This window comes from Petaurus breviceps, unplaced genomic scaffold, assembly GCF_028583685.1.
Source record: "Petaurus breviceps papuanus isolate PSGF00001 unplaced genomic scaffold, PetGlider_PUasm1.0 90740, whole genome shotgun sequence".
Taxonomy (NCBI): Eukaryota; Metazoa; Chordata; class Mammalia; order Diprotodontia; family Petauridae; genus Petaurus; species Petaurus breviceps.
Window position 1 is genome coordinate 2,665,795 of NW_027187330.1, and position 18,441 is coordinate 2,684,235.

Sequence of the window (18,441 nt, forward strand, 5' to 3'; positions counted from 1 at the left end):
GAGTCCTCAAAGATGTGAACCCCACGAGTGGAATCCTTAGACAAGCTGTGGCACACAGAGAGAGTGTGACAGGATTCAAGTCACTGAAGGGCCACAGAGATGACCCATATAGACACATACAGATATGTCTGCATGATACCCCCACACAACATACTCAGGTTTACAGAACGCACGGACACACCCAGCATGCTCACCATACAACCTGTACACATTTATAACACACATGAAAATAATACACAGCGTGACACACATGTGAACACATACACAAAACACAACTATACAATATAGTTACAAACATGTTCCTTTACACGCCCATTGTGCTTCAAAGAGACAACAGGTTTTGAAATAATTTCTGATGGATGGGAAGAGCAGGAAAGGAAATGGTACCAATCATTCAAGATTTCAAACATCAGGCTCATCCTAATAGTCAGATGGCTGGAGGGTGGAAGCTGCCCTGGGAGGGCCCAGAGAACTACTTCCATTTCCACTTTCAGACATTCCAAATTTTCTCCATAAATTGTAGCTGTTCCTTCCTCCTTCTGCCTCATCCTTGTCACTCCTTCCTCATTGCAACAATCATTCCTGATACTGAACAGATGTCTAGAAATCACAATTCTGTGTACTGCCAGGCCTGGATTCCCCCATTTTCTGCTTTGGTCAGTCCTTATTTTCTCCTTACCTCCTTTTCAGTCTAGGTACTTTTCATTCAGAGTCAAAACTAGGAATTGGGGCAGTAGGGAAAAATTCAGCTGAGCCAGTGTGTGTGTGTGTGTGTGTGTGTGTGTGTGTGTGAGAGAGAGAGAGAGACAGAGACAGAGAGACAGAGAGAAAGTTGGGAGGGGTAAAGCAGATATCTAAAGTACTTGTACTTGTAAAGTACATTGAGGAAGATTGGAGATGAGTCATGGGCATTGAGGAGGCTGAGGAACTGTGAGATAAGGGAATTCAAAGGAGGCATGAATTTGGGGGAGAAATAAGATGGTGTGTAAGATTTGGCGTTTACTGTGGACGATGAATGACCTGGAGGTCTTTTAGATGCAAGCATCAAATGGAGGCTCTGGATAGCACAGGATGACCTTTAAAGGAGAGGGGCTGCTGAATGATGGTGGCCAAGGGAGGGTCTGAAAGTGGCAGTGGGTGCAAGGATGGTATCAGCTTCTCCTCCTGACCCCATGTGCCAGGAGCGTGAGAGAAGGAACAGACAGCCAGTGTGAAGGGGTGCCGAGAGATGAGGTGCTTGCAGGAGTCAGGCTTCAGGGAGTTCCAGAAAATATCAAAGATTTGGGAGGAAGAGACTGAAGATCCTAACTTGAGAGACAGAGGGGACCTTAGAAGTCGTCCAGCCTGACAAATCTACAGGTGATGAAACTGAGGCTCGAGGATGAAGTCCAAGGTCCCAGGGGCAGTGGTAGAGCAGGGACCCAGACTCAGGTCCTCTGACTCTAAATCTATGCTTCCACTGTTTTACTAAATCCACTGTTTCCAGTGTTAAGAGGAAGGTCCTCAGAAGATGCCGTGAAAAGGGAGGGCAGAAACTTATGGTGATGTGGGGAGGGCTGAGGCTGAATTCACTCTGGGGGAGGGTGGCTGCTGGCATGGTCAGGGATGAAATCCACTGATGAGCCTATACCAATATCCAGGCCTGTCACCTGTCATGTAGGCCAAGTGACTTGTGGGGATGGGGAAGGAGAAGAAGGAGAAGGAGGAGGAGAAGGAGAAGAAGGAGAAGGAGGAGGAGAAGGAGAAGAAGGAGAAGGAGAAGGGGAAGGAGAAGGAGAAGGAGAAGGAGGAGAAAGAGAAGGAGGAGGAGAAGGAGGAGGAGGAGGAGGAGGAGGAGGAGGAGGAAGGGTACACATTTCATCCTGCTCCAGCTGGAAGTTACCAGGAGAGGAATATAGCAGCCATGGGACCCTGAGGGGTTGAGAGCCCAGGGACAGGTGAAGGGGTAGACTAGTTGGGCAGCTGGTAATGGGAGGTAGGCAGAGGTGGGAAATGTGCCACCCAGGGGAAGGAATAACCCCCCACCACCTCTTGGTGATATTGGTATGTAATTGGTATCTGAAATCTTCTGAACAGGCTCTGCCATAGCTGCCTCTGTGGCCTTATTCAATTAGTGAATCCCTGTCCAGAGCTTTCTCTTCTCCCTTCTAACCCAGCTCCACTCCTGGCTATCTGGAGCCTTTCCCACACACAGGTTTTCACATCCCTTTTACATATCCTCTCCCCTCATTAGAATCCTTGAGGATCGGGGTTGGCTTTGTATTCCCAGGGCTTGCAGACAGTAAGTGCTTAATAAATGTTCTGTTTGTCCTGCTTTCATCCCTTCTGCTCATTGCTTTTCCTTCTTTCCTGTTTTCCCCCTGAATCTTTCTTCCAGCCCTAAGTCACACCCTCACTCTCCATCTCGGCATCTGGCAATTTTTAACTCCAAATTCTCTTTGCCGGACAAAGGCGTACAGACCCCAGCACCATGACTTCTTGTCCTTTCTCTATTGCCTTTTGTCCTTGTTTTTTCCTCCTGCCTCTCTTCTGTTCTCTCTCCCCTTTGCTCTAGGTTTCCTTCCCTTTCCTCTCCCTTCCCTATCTGCCTCTCTGCCTTCCATGCTCCCCTTCTGTCCTATGAGAGTGTCTCTGTGACTCCATCAGTCAGGAAGCCCCGGCTCCCTCCCTGCTTTGTGAAGGGAGGGCTCTGGGGACATAGGATGGGCCTCACAGCCACTGGGAAGGACACCTTCCACTAGTCTGCACTTGTGGGGACTGCTGTCTGCCGAGTTGGCTCAGGGGGCATCACGGCTGCCAGGCCTGGAGCTGACCTGGAGGGTTCCTATTCCTAAAAGAAAGAATCCAGCCTCTGAGCAGCTATTCGGCCTAGCTCGCTGAGATGGGACCTGGTTTTTCTGAGTCTAAGGAATGTGTTTGGCCTCAGGGCTCTTGTGTGTGTGTGCAGTGGGGAGGAGAAGGGAGGAAGGTTAGGAGGGGGCAGTGTGGGTGTGGGGAGGAAGCATCAGCTCCGGGCCAGGAACGCATCCATGGATTCTTCTTAGCATCTCTTGAATTGTTGTCTTTGGCTCAAGTCTCCCCCCCACTTCAATCCATCCTCGCCTTCCATGGTAATTCCTCTCTAGGCCTCATGAGCATCCTCTGCGTGGGTCTCCTTTTCTGCCTCCTTAGGCTTCACAGTCTCCCATTTACTCTATGATCCCGGTATAAAGGCTTCATTGCTGTTTGGATTGGCTGTGCCCTGTGCCTGTAGTGCTCTGCCCCCTCAAGCCTCAGATCTTCCATGAAGGCCTTTCCTGGTTCTCTCCCTCACTCCTTCAGCCAGTGCCTTACCCTCCCATACTACCTTTGGTCTCCTCCTGATATCTGAAGCAGGCCTACTTATTTACACATCGTCCCTCCCATTTAAATGGAAGAACTCCTTGAAGGAGCAGATACCATGTTTTTGTCCTTTTTTTGTATCCCCAGGGCTTGGAAAAATGCCTGGTATATAATAAGTGCTTAATAAATGCCTGACTGACTGAGTTCACAGAACTGGGGGGCCTGCACAATTTAGGGGAAGGGACCCTTCAATTTCTCTTTTACACCAAAACACCACCACTATTTAGGGAAGAATACAATAGATGAAGGATTGGCAATTGATAATAACTGATTGTTGACAACATTGACATTATTTTGATAATAATTGATAGTTGGTTGATGATAATGATAGCTTATATGATAGTACTGTACATACTGTGCTGTATCCATGAAATACTTTTTGTACATCATCACATTTAATCCTTTGAACAACTCCAAAGAGTCACTCTGATATAATAAGCTCCATTTTACAGATGAAGAAATTGGGGCTCAGAGAAGTCAAATACAGCAAGCAAGGGACTGGGCCAGGACTTGAACCCGGATCTTTTGACTCTAATTTTAGTACTCTTCCCATTGCATCACACCATCTTTCAATCTTCTCCATAGAGACTGTGGAGTCAGGTAGGAAGGGTGCCAAAGGGCCTTTTAAAAAGGAATATAAAGCAAGAACCAACTGGAGTCAGGAGACCTGAGTTCAAATCCTGCCTCTGACATGTGTCACCTGTGTGCCTTTGAGCAGTCACTCACCCTTTCTGGTTTCTCAATTTCCCTATATGTAAGATGAGGAGGTGGAACTATATGGCCTCCGTGGTCCCTTCTGACTTTAGATCTGTGAAATTTAGGATGGATTGTGGCTTAGGTCGGGCTATCACTGATGCAACCACCTCCCTACATCTCCCTGAGCCATGTGGAAGTCCCCAGTCAGCAAGGGAATGTGAAAATTGATAGCAGGACAGTTCTGGTGAGGGTAGAGCAGAGCCAAGAGACCTCTGAGTGATGACAGAAGGAACATCTGTAAGAAAATCTAGCTGGCACATCTAAGTAGCAGGAAGGGCTCAGGTTTATATATAGCTTCAGTTAGGGGTGACAACAACCTTGTGAGGCAAGGAGCACTGTGTTATCACCCCCACTTTACAGCTTGAGAAACTGAGGTTCAGAGAGGCAGATTTCAGGGGAGGTAAAGAAATATTGTCTAAGACTGAGCTTTCCAGAAGTGGGACGAGCTGACTTCAGAGGCAGTGGGTTGTCCCGCACTGGAGGCTTTGAAATGGAAGCTGGATGACCAAGTGTCAATGACAGAGGAATCTTCCTACCTCGGACAAGGGAAACTACAGTATGAAATGCATCTTTAGTTGGGAGCCTGGGGTGTGGTAGGAAGACAGACCAGTGGGAGCATTGCAATGCTAGGGGTAGAGATCAAAACAGCACCATCTGGTAGCTCCTATTTTAACTAATTATTCTTGCTAACTAGATGCTATCAGCTCTATTGTTTCTGCAGTGCTGTCAGCACCCTCTAAATTGAGTGCCTTGGGGCAAAGACCCCACTGCCTTGTCTTAGTTATAGCTCTGCTCCGCATTCCCAGTAAGTGCTTAATAAATGCTTTTTAATTGATGCTGTGGAGGTCATCAGGTATGAATTGGGTTGAATTGCTTTTGAGATTCCTTCTAACAGAGATCATAGAGGTTAAATGACTCACCAATGGTCATACAGCTGGCAACCCAAGTCTCTCCTGATTCCAAATCTAATGTGCTTTGTACTCTACCACCTTGCTTCTCATGACTTCTAGGTTAGCACATCAAGTGGCCTCCTCATCAGGAAAGTTCCCCTACCTTCAGCCCTGTTTACTCTCCAGGCTGCAACCCAGATCTTACTCAGTGTCACACAAAATTGGTTTAGACTCACCCAGGCCAAAGTGTGCCACGGGTTCCATCTCACACAGGTATCCTGAGCCGCCATCAATGATCCTTAGATGAGCCCCACTCTTCTTGGTATAAAGCACCACCTTGGCCCCCCTTGCAAAGGCTCCAAACTGGGTCCGGGGCACCACACGAAGCCAGTTGTTTTTGAATCCCTGGGGGCAGAGGTGGAGAGAAGAAAGCCCAGTTATCCTGAGAAGTAAGAGTAGCAGCAGCCAAAGTATGGACACAGTCATGGGGCCCTGGTATGGAGACCGGAGGGAGGTGTAAGGAAAAAAGAGAAGAAGCAGCAAAACTGGGGAGAGAAGGAAAGGGCAAAAGAAGAAATGTAACAAATAGAGAAGAATAAAATGAGGAAGTACTGGAAGGGAACGTAAAGACAAAAGCAGAAAGCGTGCAGGGGAGAGGAGAAGCATGAGGGATCCTAGGATCAAGTCTTGTTTTCAGAGTCTGAATGTATCGTAAAGTCATAGGATCCCTCAAGCTGGTCCAGAGAGCAGCATTAACTCTTTTCCCAACTTACCCCAGGGTCCCATGAGATTGCATCTGACATGGGCTCTGTTGGTCTGGAGTCCCCTACTTACCTGGTTTCCCCGGAACACAGACAGAGGCTGTGCCATGGACTCTCCATGAGACAAGATCAAGTCCAGCATCCCATCTCCATCAAAGTCTGTCACCACGCCCCCTGTAACAACACAGACGTAGCTCCTTGTTCTAGACTGGGGAGGCCAGAGCACAGAAAGGTTGAATCTGAAAGCCCAACTAACCCTAAAGATTGTATGTAAAGGGTGGGACAAAAACGTGGAGCCAGGTAACTAGCCTAGATGAGTTCTTGTTGGTGATCCTTTTTGGGGATTAAAAGTCCCTTTGAAATGACTGGCTTGACTTCTTGCCCTTGTATCCTTCATTTGTGATTAACTCTGCCCCAGAGCCTGGGACCAAGCTGATCCTGTAGGCCACTGAGATGTAAGAACCCCATGAAGATACTGCTCAGGCCTCAGTGTTAAGCCAGCTTTGCTGTTGACCCTGCTCCAATCTTGTGCTTGATTCTTCCTACTTGGTCCTGGACTTACATGGGGCGGGGATCTGTTGGATGTGAAATCTACGTAACCCCCACTGCCTTGATTGACTTGTGGGTATGGAAGGGGGGGCTCTCTGTGGACTATGCTAGCAGAATGGATGAAAGAAGTCAACACAACCATAAAAAACCCCTCCTAGCCCTAGTAAGAGATTGCCAAAGAGTTACCAATAGCAAAGGCTGTTGATTTTGGTTATCCCAACTCTTTGACCTTCTCTTGTATATCTTTCTGTGGTTGAGTTGTGATTCAACTAGTTTTCTTGCCTCTAGACTTTTGCCTCTCCAATTTATTCTTCCTACAATCAAGATAAATCTTCCGAATGCACTTCCCTGATCCCCTCCCCATTTATTTGAAAATCCTCAATGGCTTCCCATTGTCTACTGAATTAAACATCAGTTTCTGATCCTGACATTCAGTACCCCATATAATTTGGCTTCAACTTACATCTCTAACCTTCCCTACAAATGGTCCAGCCAAACTGAGCTTTTCTGCCCCCGATTTCTGCCCTCTAACTACTCATGCCTCCTTTGCTCCCAGTGTACACCTGTCAAAGTCCTTTCCTTATTTCAAGGTTCAACTCAGGTGCTCAACTCTTCCCTGAAACCCACACCCTGGTTCTCTTGGTGAAAAGTGGTCTCTCTTTAAGCATTTTATAGACTTTGCCTGGAAATTCCTTTATATTTATCACTTTCTCTTATAATATGGTTCCTTGTGTCTTTCCTCTCTTTGATCATAAGCTTCTTGAGAGCAGCTTTTTATTCCTACCCAGCGCCTTGCACACAGTATGTGCATAATAAATGTTTGCTAAAGTGCTTGTAAAATGACCCTTTGTTGGCCCAAGCTTCAAGTCTCTTTCATCCATTGGTTGATTTCTAGGCTCCACTATTGACAAGTTGCTTAGTTGCCAAAGTTATTTTCCTATCCATGGCACCCTCTCTCCAATTTAACAACCTCTAGTAGCTCTCTATGGCCTCCAGAATACAATATGCATAAATCCTCTCCTTGGTATTTAAAAGTGCTTTACAAGCTAGGCCCTGCCCACTTCTCCACTTTCCTCAATGAACTCTTAAGATCCAGCTACATTGTTCAGTCATCTCCTACTCCTTGTGACTCCATTCAGGGTTTTCTTGGCAAAGATACTGGAGAGGTTTGCCATTTCCTTCTCCAGCTCATTTTATAGATGAGGAAACTGAAGCAGAGTTAAATGACTTGCCCAGGGTCACACAGCTAGTAAGTACCTGAGGCCAGATTTGAACTCAGGGAGGTGAGTCTTCCTGATTCCAGGCCCAGTGCTCTGTCCCCTACCAGCCTTGCTGCCCTAGGATCCGGTCATACTTGGCCTATATGCTTTTCATCACATAAGACTCCATGCATTTTTCCTAGTTGTCACCCATGCCCTCATTTCTGGCTCTTTGTTTCAACTCTCAGATCAGAGGCCACCTTCGGCAGGAGACCTTTCCCATTGCCCCTTAATGCCAGTGACTTCTCTTTCACACCACCGCCAAGTTACAGTATATTTATATTTATCTAGTTGGCAAAGAGTTGTTTACATGTTGTCTCCTTCACTAGATTATAAGTTCCCGGAGGGCAGGGGCTGTTTTTGCTTTTTTTTGTGTCTCCACTGCTTAACTTTTAGCTGGTGCTCAGTAGGAGTTTAATAAATGCTCCTTGACTGACAGATTGGCATCTGCCCTTACGGTATTGTAAAATACCCACCCAAAGTCACACAGCAGTTAAGTGGCAGAGCTGGGATTTGAACCCAGTGTTTCTGACTCTACATTCCACTGCCCTGTACTGAAAGGGCCCCTGATCCTGGGAGGGGCAAGGGACAGGGCTGGGTCACAACAGACAAGGTAGAAGTCTGATGTCAGGAACTAAGGTAGAGTTACCTTCTAGGCAAAATTGCCTAACTGTGTACTGGTTCATGTGCAGGCACCCTTGTTTAATATAATCTAATATAAATATAATGTATTTGTATCCATAATATAATGTATATGTAATATATTTGATGTATAATGATAGAATATATATTTGATATGTAATAGATATATAATAGAATATATATTTGATATATGATAGAATATATTTGTAATATAAATGTAAATCTATATATAAATAATAATAATAAATAAATCTATATATAAATCTCCAGAGTATGGAGGAGAGGGAGGGAGGGAGTCACACCTACTTTTCAGCTTGCTCTCCTCTATCAAAAGACGCAGGAGATTTATTTCTTAAACTAAAAATCAGGCAAACAAACCAAAACCCACTAAGGTCCTGCCCACCCATCAATGACTGCTGCTCATCAAGCTGACTGGGGCAAGGGGTACCTGGTGCTGCCTGCTTCAGCCAGGAGCTAAAGCCCACCTGGATCTGCCCAGGGGCCTGCTGGAGGTGAGATCCACCTGGCCAAGAGCCAAGCTGACTTCCATGGCACCAATTAGCCAGGGGGTAGAGGAGGGACAGGCTACAAATGTTCTGGGCACCATCCGGCCCCCTCCTAAATCCCTCCCAGGATCAGGGACCCTTTTACTGTGGGGCAGTGCAAAGCGGAGCCAGATACTTCATCACTCTAGGCCTCAGTTTCCTCAACTGTAAAAGGATGAGATTGAGGGGTGGCTAGGTGGCACAGTGAATAGAGCACTGGCCCTAGAATCAGGAGGACCTGAGTTCAAATGTGACCTCAGACACTTAACGGACACACATTAAAAAAAAAAAAAACTAGAGGTATGACTTTGGGCAAGTCACTTAACCCCAATTGCCCTACTTTCCCCCTCCAAAAAAAAAAAAAAAGGATGCGATTGTACTAGATGGCCTTGAATTTCCCTTTATTCCCTAAAATGGTCTTGGTCTTGTCTCACCATGTTTGAATTCTCCATCTGGCTTCTGGAGCCCCAGTCCTCCCTGGTCTGGCTTGTTTTGCTAATTGATTCAGCCCTAATAATAACAGCTGATAAGAGATGACATTTACATGGCCATTTAAGATTGGCAAAGCACTTTATAGGTAGTGTATTATTTTGTCCTCACAATAAGCCTTTCAGGTGGGTCTTATCATTATTCCCATTCTACAGATAAGGAAACTGAGGGTCAGGGAAATGAAGGGATTGTCCAGGGTCACACAGTTAAGTGAGAATCAGAGGTAGAATTTGAACCTAGGACTCTCCTGACTCCAGGTCCAGTGATCTTTCTACTCCACCTCTGCCTAGGTATAGGACTCAGAACTCGAAGAACCTACCATGTAAGGGACAGAAGCAGACCCGGATTCTCTCCGCCATTTTCTGTTTTTTTTTTTTTTCCATCTCCCACAGAGCAGAGCACTGCCAGTAAGCGTCAGTACAGAAACCTCCATCCCACTAACTCCCACCTTCTGCCTTGGAATCCTGGGAATGGGGAATCCCTTATTCTGTCTTTCTGTACCATAGACACCAAAGTGACATTGCTACCCTTCCTCCACCCAGCCCCTGCGTCCTTTCTCCTTGTGATCCTGGGCAAAGGGGGAGGGGGAGTGATACAGAAGGTCAATGCGTTTGAGCTGCCCTTTGCCATCCACCTTCATTGTGTGACGTGGACAAGGGTGGGTATAAGATCTGGAGCCAGGGAATGCCCACCCGCTTTCTTACCTGTGCCCCGACCCTCAGGCTCCAAGGCATCTCCAGGATTGAGCTCTTCAATGAGGGGGTCAGCATGCTCCCTGCGGATGACCCTGTAGGGGAAGAGAGAAAACAGAATCAAGGACGAGCCTCTGGAGAAGGGATTCTTAACCTGTGGTCTGTGGGTAGACAGGAAAGAAAATGGCATCCTTACTTTTGGTAACTTTTGGTTTCTTTCCTTTGTAATCTTATGCATTTAAGCACATTATCAGGCCAGCTAGGTGGCACAGTGAAGAGAGCATCAGCCCTGGAGACAGGAGGACCTGAGTTCAAATTTGACCTAATACACTTGACACTTACTAGCTTTGTGACCTTGGGCAAGTCACTTAACTCCAACTGCCTCAGTTCTCCCCTCCAGAAAACAAAAACCACATTATCCTAGGCTTCCTTGGATTGTTAAAAGGGGCCATAACTCAAAAAAGTTTGAGAACTGGAGGGTCCATAATTTCCCTTTTCCTCATGTTAGTCAATGCTCCCCTCCCAGAACCAGCTACTCCCCTCACTCCTAACTTTTCATCAGGAAAGGTACATCAGCTATCTTCTAGCAGCACCTCCTCATTTTACATATGAGGAAACTGACTCCCAAAGAGGGAATGACCCACCCAGGGCCCCACAGTGAGTTTGGGACAGAGTCACACGTTGGCTTCTTTCAGGAAGTTCCAGGACCAGAGCACAAACATCCATCCTCATACCCCATGAACAGTAGGTATTAATGCTGAATATTTACCGAGAACCACAGTGTGTTGGCACTGCCCGGAATACCCACACAGCGCACCTCAGCTCTGCTTGCCCCCATACCGCAGCTTTGCTTGTTCTTCCCTTTTTTTATAGGATTTCACTTATTTCTGCACATGTTACTTTCCCCCTTTTATAATGGAAGGTTTGCAGACTGCCTGGGGAAAGACAGCTGATTGACAGTGAAGACTGAGAGGGAGAGATGTCCTTAAGTGACCCAAGTGCTTGTAGGGGATTCTTCTCTTTTACAGAAGAATGGAGGAGGGACGTGACTTTCCTATTGTCAGGGGTCTGACTACCTGGCATTTTCATAATGAAGCCACATAAATAGAAAGTAACCAACCCTATACTCTTTACACAGGGGGTCCCCCTCCCATTCCCTTACTATATTTAGGGGGCCAAGCTGTGACAGCTGTCCACGCGATTTTTCTTCCTCCTTCTCTTCCCCCTAGTTTTTCCCTCTCTATTATTATTGACCCAGATTCTTGGCACCCGATGTGTACAGCAAATATGGGGGAGGACAGAAAGCCAGTGGATGGGCCACCAGAAACCTGCCCCTGGGTCACATTTGGAGAAGGATGCTGAATTTGATCCAGAAAGTAACTGAGAGCCCTTGGAGGGCTCAGATAGGGCCAAAGAAGAAGGCTTCCTGGATTCATTTGGTGCCATTAGCATTTTTAACGAAGATTGGAGAGGAAGGGGACTAGCCCTGGCTGGGTCCCTTGAGCTTCTGAATTTTCTGTTGGAATATGTGTATCTGTAGTTGAGAGAATGTGTCTTTGTCTCTATTTATGCGATGTATGTTTGGCCAAGGGTCCATGTTGAGTCTGCACATATGAGAGCTGTGTATGTAAGTTGAGGAAGCATGACTGTACAATATCTGTGTATGTGTTTGCTTGCAGAGGCCACATCTGGACTGGCTGTATACCAATGCTAGAATCTTTAGTGCCTATTTCCTTTATGGATCACCTGTGTCCCAAATACACTTCTGTTCCTCTCTTAGACTATTGTTATAAAGCTGAGCCTCAAAAAAATACCCTTCAAATATGCAACTAGAATGACCCTCAGTGTGGCCTGGAGCTTTCAGGGACCAAGGAGAGTGTACTTTGGTGGAAGGGGAAGAGGGTCTGTCCAATGAAAGGGACAGGGGAGAAGACCAAGCAGTGTGGTGCTGGAAGGGGTTAAAACTGCCACAGGCAGCCAGCTGTGTAGTGGCCCCAGCTGTTAGACCCTCTCATACTCACCATTGTGTGCTCTGGACCCAACCATCTGCCACAGGGACCGTGGGCACAGCCGCTTACCAGGCAACTGGCTCCCGGGCCACAGCTAGGGGCAATGCCTCCAGGATTGCAGTGAACATTCAGCCGCCACGTGGGCAGCCATGTGCTTAACCTGTTCCCTTCCAGCCCCTGAGCCAGCCTGATGCCCCTTAACCTTCCCTATGGTCGAGGAAGGGGCATCTGGGCATTTGATGCTTGCTGCTAGTTCGGGGAGGGCAGAGTCTGTGCGGGAGAAGGAGAAAGGTGGAGGTTCATGAGAAAAAATTGTAAGAATCCTTGAGTTCTGGGGCCAGAGAGAGACAAATGAGATCTACCTCTCCCTGCTCAGGGGCCCCTGGCAAGTGACACTTTATTAGCCAGAGAAGAAAAGCACGTCTCTGTTAATGAGCAATTGATCTTCAGCAATTAATCTGGAAGTCGTGAATAAGCTTTTTGCAAGGCACCTAATTAGTAAATCTGGTGCCTTCAGGGGGTGATTACATCCAGGCAGGATTGATGCTTTGTTAATAATTATATTTTAAAACACGCTTAGTCATAGCTCTCGCCTTTTATTAATAGTAGTTGGCCAAGCTCCTGGGCTAGGGAGTTGGGGGTTCAGAGGAGCAGAGTCAGGGTTCTGGGAAATTTCCAGAACCCACAAACCCTGGTCTCTCCATTCCTTATCTTTTCCCTTTTCCTCAGCTGAGTGAGCCCCATGAGCTTGTCCAGGCGGGGTTCAGGTCAATCTCAAGCCCCACTGACCTACAAAACAGCAGGTAGGTCAGGCTACTTGGTACCCAGGGGCAGTAGGACTGATTCTCAGGACAGCAGAAACACATCTCAGTTTCCACTCTTCCCATAGAAAACACTCACTCTCCTCTCTCACTGTGATACTGAAATGCTTACATCTTCCACCAGCATCCACAGCAGTCCACTTTCTCAACCGTTAAATCCTCTAAACCGTTCGAGTCCTTCCTGATTCCATCATGTGGATGCCAGCATTCTGCTCTCACTTTGCCCCCATTCAGCCTGTCTGGCACTTATATAATGCTTCAGGCTTTGCTGAGCTATCTCATTATAACCCCATAATGACCTTCAGAGGTGGGTACTATTATCACCCCCATTTTAGAGATAGGAAAATTGAGGCTGAGATAACTTAGATGACTTGCCAGAGGGTCATAGAGGTTGTAAGTGTCTGAGGCAGGATTCCAAGTGTAATCTATCCAGTATGCCACCCCGCTGCTTTAGCACAAGCTTCATACCTGAGGCCTCCATCTGGACTGGTTCCTGATCATCTGCTGTTCTCTTTTAGAATGGAGGATTTAGGACCAGAAGGTTCTAAACATCTTATCACAGGGTCATAAACCTATAGCTAGAAGGGACTTTGGAGGGCATCTAGTACAACAACCCTCTTTATTATTATTATAATTATTATTATTTGGGTGTTTGTTTTGTTTTTGGAGGCAATCCAGGTTAGGTGACTTGCCCAGGGCCACACAGCTACTAAGTGTCTAAGGTCAGATTTGAACTCAGGTCTTCCTGATTCCAGGGCTGGTACTCTATCTATTATGCCACCTAGCTGTCCCACAATCTCCTTATTTTACAGATGAGGAAACTAAGACCCCTGATGGTTAAACGACTTGCCCAAGGTCACAGAGTGAAGTAAGTAGTAGAACTGGAGTTTGAACTCAGGCCCTCAGATTCCAAAGGCAGGGTTCCTCCCGACTTGCAGTACCACACCATCTCTCCATTATGAGACCTCTGTCTCCCATATCTGTTCTTCCTAGCCTGGTATCCAGCTCACAGATAGGCTCTTTGTCCTCGGAAGAGAGGGACAGTCCTCTGTTCCTTGATGCCCCCCTTGATGTCTGGGGTGAAAGGCCAGGTACCAATGGAAGGGCCTACCTGAAGAGACGGTTGGCAGAGGATCCTCGATAGGCGATGTTGTTGAAGAAAACCTCCAGCTCTTGGTCATTATCAAAGTCAGCAGCAATGACTGTGCGGACTGGGGATGGCATAGAGAACTTGGGAGTGGCGATGTCCTGGGCAGAGAGACAGAGAGAGGTCAGGAGAAGCATGAGATCCAGGGAGGGGCCTGCTCCTAGGGAGGACCCTTCAATCTGCCCTTCCCCTCTCCCCCCCACCCCGCCCCAGCAATCAATCAATCTACAAAAATTTATTAACTGCCCACTTTGTGGGAGGCATTGGGCAAGGAGACCACGGTATACACTCCAAACAGCAGGCACCTGATAAATATTTGTTGAATTGAAGGAAATGAGATAGTCCTGACCCAGAATACTTTCTCTTATTTTACTACCCAAAGTAGCCTGCCCACGTCCACCACCCAGTGGACCTAGGAGAGGCTTGGACTTGCCCTCAGGACACTGTCGATCATAGGATGACCAGATGAAAAGGACCTTAGAAATGATTTAGTCTAACTCTCCCCATTTTACAGATGAGTACACTGAAGCCAGAGAGGTAAAGTCACTTGTCTATGGTCATGTAGACAGTAAGTGACAGGTTGTTTCATTATAAATCCAGGGCTCTTTCCACCACGCCATGACACCTTCTCGCACTGTTGCCTTGTCAACAGAGCAAAGCATTCTGCTCCTCTCCTCCCTGTATACGTCTTGTGTCTCTCTTGCTCTCCTCCCTCCCTCCCTCTTTGCTTCTGCTCCCCATTTTCCTTTCCCCCTTGCCCACATCCTGGGGCTGTTAGGAGCATTTAGAGGTAAGTATCACTTAACTCTTCTGGTGGTGCTCAGGACTAAAGATGTTTTGGATGATTTGGGGGCAGGGATGCCTGGTTCTTCTGGTTAGCAAGGTCCCTCTCCTAGCTCTGTATCCAACGCTGCCAGAGGAGGGATTCTGCCCCCACTTGCAGTTTTAAAAGGGATCTGCTCTCATTTTCTCCCTTCCCTTACATCACCAGGGATGAGCTTCTCCCCTCAAACTGGGCGTTTGAAGCCTATACAAGTATGTGTGGGAACTGCTGACTTTAGCTGTTTCCCATGCTGCCTTGATCAGATAATCATTAATTATTATGAATAATTAACAATGCACATAACTAACTTATTAATAACAAAAATGAATCATTGTTATTGTTATTGATAATATTGCCAACATTTATATGAGTCAAAATTTGCAAAATGCCTTCCTCACAATAATCTGGTGAAATAGGAGGCACCAGCATTATTATTTCCATTTGAATAATAATAATAATAATATCTTTTTGTTTTTGCTTTTGTTTTTTCTTTGCTTTTTGGAGGGGGAAAGGTAGGGCAATTGGGGTTAAAGTCACACAGCTAGTTTTTGTGTGTGTGTATGTTAAGTGTCTGAGGTCACATTTGAACTCAGGTCCTCCTGACTCTAGGGCCGGTGCTCTATTCACTGTGCCACCTAGCCTCCCCAATAATAATAGCTTTTACAAATAAAATTAATGATATCAATTAAATAGCACATACTAGGTGCTAGGCATGTGCTGAACACTGCAATTATTACCTTGTTTGATCCTTACGACAACCCTGGAAAGTAGCTATTGTTGTTATGTTGTTATGGAAGAGGAAGCTGAAGCAAGCAGAAGTTTAGTGACTTGCCCAGGGTCACAGGGCTAGGACATGACTGGGGTTGCATTTGACCTCAGGTCTTCCTCCAGGCCCAGCATTTTGTCCACTTTGACACCTAGCTTCCCATTTTACAGATAAGAAAACTGATGCTCAGAGACATTAATTTAGCTGCCCAAGGTCATGCAAGGAATAAGTGAGCTGAGATTGAAACCTAGGTCCCATGATTCCAGGTTCAATGTTTTTCATTCTATTCCTGCTTTTATTCCTTGAAGTGTTCACTCAGCTGTGCTCAGAAGTGTCTTTCAGGGTGGACAGACAGATGAAAGGATGCTAGCCCATGACCAGTTAGGGACAGACCCAGATCCAGAATAACTGGTCTGGGACCCCTCCAAACTGGCTGAATCTTTGCACACTACTGGACACTTGACTCTGGAAAGGAGATTTTTCCTCTGAGGATAGGAGGAAAATTTGGGTTCCATGACCTTTTAAGTTTGGGAGTGAGAACCCTTTGGCCCGTTGCCTTGGACGAGTACCAGTCTCAGGACCTGGCTCTTTGGAGCCGAGCTCCAAACACTCCCTTTGTGCCCTCTGGGAGTCACGTGATGTTCCTCTTGCCATTCCCCAGGCTCTTGCTCCCTGATGACTGCTGTAATGAGCCAGTGGCTGGTGTGGCTGGCAAGCTGCCCACTCCAGAGAGGCCAGGGAAAGAGGTCCCTCCCCATCAGCCTGGTAACAAGGCTGATTTAAAGGTCTGCTCCTTGCAGCCACCCATGAAAGCGTGAGGACCTGGAGGCAGAGGAGGCAGCAAGCCCCATCCACCTCCTCTCTCCTCATCTCCTCATTGCTGCCTTCTCTTCTCCCTTGGGCTGCCTGTGTGCCCCTCTGTACTGGTGCCTCACCCCTAGAACTTGGGAGTTCAGTCTCTTAACCCTTATGTGTTATTCCTCCTCCTGCACTCTACAATCCAGCCAAACTCCCACCTCCACACCTTTGTACAGGCTGCCTCCATGCCTGGAAGACGCTTCAACCTCTTAAAATTCCTAGCTAAGCTCAGCGACTACTCCCTGGTACCCCCTGAAATCATTTGGTTTTTACTTTGTATTTATTCATCTGTGTGTGTTTTCCCCGATAGAACATAAGTTCATAGAGGCAGGGACTTTCATTTTTGTCTTTGAATCCCCAGGGTCTAGGACCACTGGGTTTTGGTATCTGCCCTGCTGCTGCACCCTCCAAAACCCTGGGTTTTACAACCAGCCCTGTCGCTTCTTCACTGTCTGCCCTGCATACAGCTGAACCCTCCACTGTGTGCTTGTCTCCTCTTATTCGAATATGAGCCTCTTCAGAGCTGGGGCCATCTTGCTTTTCTTTTTGTATTCCCAGCACTTAGTACAGTTCTTTGTACATAGTAATTGATAAATAAATGCTTTTCCACTCATTCATAGTAGGCACTGAATAAATGCTCATTGGATAAATAAAAGAAGCCAATCTAAGAAACTCCAGCTGTCCTTACAGCTCCCAGAGAGTGTTGGCTTTCTTTTTAGCTGGGAATCCAGAAGGTGCCAGTATCCTGTGCTATCAAACCACAAGCATGGTCCAGGGAGGGCAAATGAGGACACCCAATGTCTTCTCCAATGAACTCTAGGAACATTGCTGAGAAGGGTCTCTGTCTCCACCTTGTCTTGGCAAGGAATCAGAGGCAAAGGACGATGACTAGATTTCAGGATAAATGCTTTGGGCACTAGATTTGGGGAACCTGGAAGGGTCCACAGCACCCCAAGCTACCTGTGTGAAAGAAACAACCCTTCTCTTACTGTTGGTGGGAAGCACATGTCATTGTACTTCTACATTTAAAGCATTTTTGATGCTGGGAAATTACAGTAATAGGATTATGGAAAATCATAGAATTAGAAAGTCACAGAATCTCAGAGTTGAGACCAGGGATCACAGATACCATGGAGTTCAACCTTTGCCTGAAGAGGAATCACTTATAGACCATCAATGAAAAGAAGTGGTCTAGCCTCCCCTTGAAGACGTCCAATGACGAGGAAGCTAGTGTTTTGAAAGCAGTCCATTTGACTTTGGGATCTCTCTATCTGTTATGAAAGGTTTTCTTCTGTCAAGCCTAAGTTGGCCTCTCTGCAACTACCACCCAAAGCACTTAGTTCTGCCCCTCCCCAGGGACAAACCCCTTCCATGTAACATTCCTGTGCCCTCTTCTACAAGACAGCCCCTTGCTATGCCTCCTTGGGAGGGTACCTGAGGGATGAGTTGCCAAAGAGAATACAGAGATGTGGGAGGGAAAGACGGTAACTTGAGCTTAGAAAGGTTAGATCTGTCATTGGGTTCAGAACAGGTTGGTCATCTCTGTCCTGCTAATGGGATGAGAACTAGAGGCAGGAGTGATGGAGAAGGTCCAGCAGGAGCATGGGCTTTGATCCATAAAGAGAATGGGCTATTCTTGGTGGGTAGAGGGAGGTAGACACCCAAGATGATGGTGTCTTCCATCGAGCTCAAAGGGACCTTAGGATTTAGAGGTAGTAGGGATATTAAGAGATTAAAGACCATGGCTGCTTTGAACAAAAAATGAAGACATGGCAACACTTCCATGTTCTAGGACCATGGAGACCTTCTAGTTGGGTGACTTCAGGGCCAAGAAAGGGTGGCATGAAGCTCAGAAAAGGAGGCAGCCTGACCTTGGCAGTAGAGTTGGCACCCAGGGTTTAATTGCTGTCCTTTATAGGTACATAAAAATTTGAAACAAAGAGGTGGTACTATCAGGTTCTAGGCTCAACCATTAGGAGAGGAGAGAGAGGGAAGGAGGAAAGGGAAAGGGGGGGGCAAGAAGAAGTAGGAAGAGAAGCAGAAAGGGAAAGGG

General features: G+C 46.8%; 1 protein-coding gene across 3 annotated transcripts in view; it reads right to left on the reverse strand.

The window, feature by feature from the left end:
* The window catches only part of CRTAC1 (cartilage acidic protein 1), a 184,510-nt gene that overhangs the window by 8,225 nt on the left and 157,844 nt on the right, over nt 1-18,441 (reverse strand). For all 3 annotated transcript variants that reach the window (XM_069067151.1, XM_069067153.1, XM_069067152.1), the window contains exons 8-11: nt 13,906-14,042; nt 9,977-10,059; nt 5,862-5,962; nt 5,264-5,432 (exon numbers count right to left, since the gene is read on the reverse strand). In XM_069067151.1, the coding sequence (XP_068923252.1) occupies nt 5,264-5,432; nt 5,862-5,962; nt 9,977-10,059; nt 13,906-14,042 (490 nt within the window). The remainder of the gene's footprint in view (nt 1-5,263; nt 5,433-5,861; nt 5,963-9,976; nt 10,060-13,905; nt 14,043-18,441) is intronic.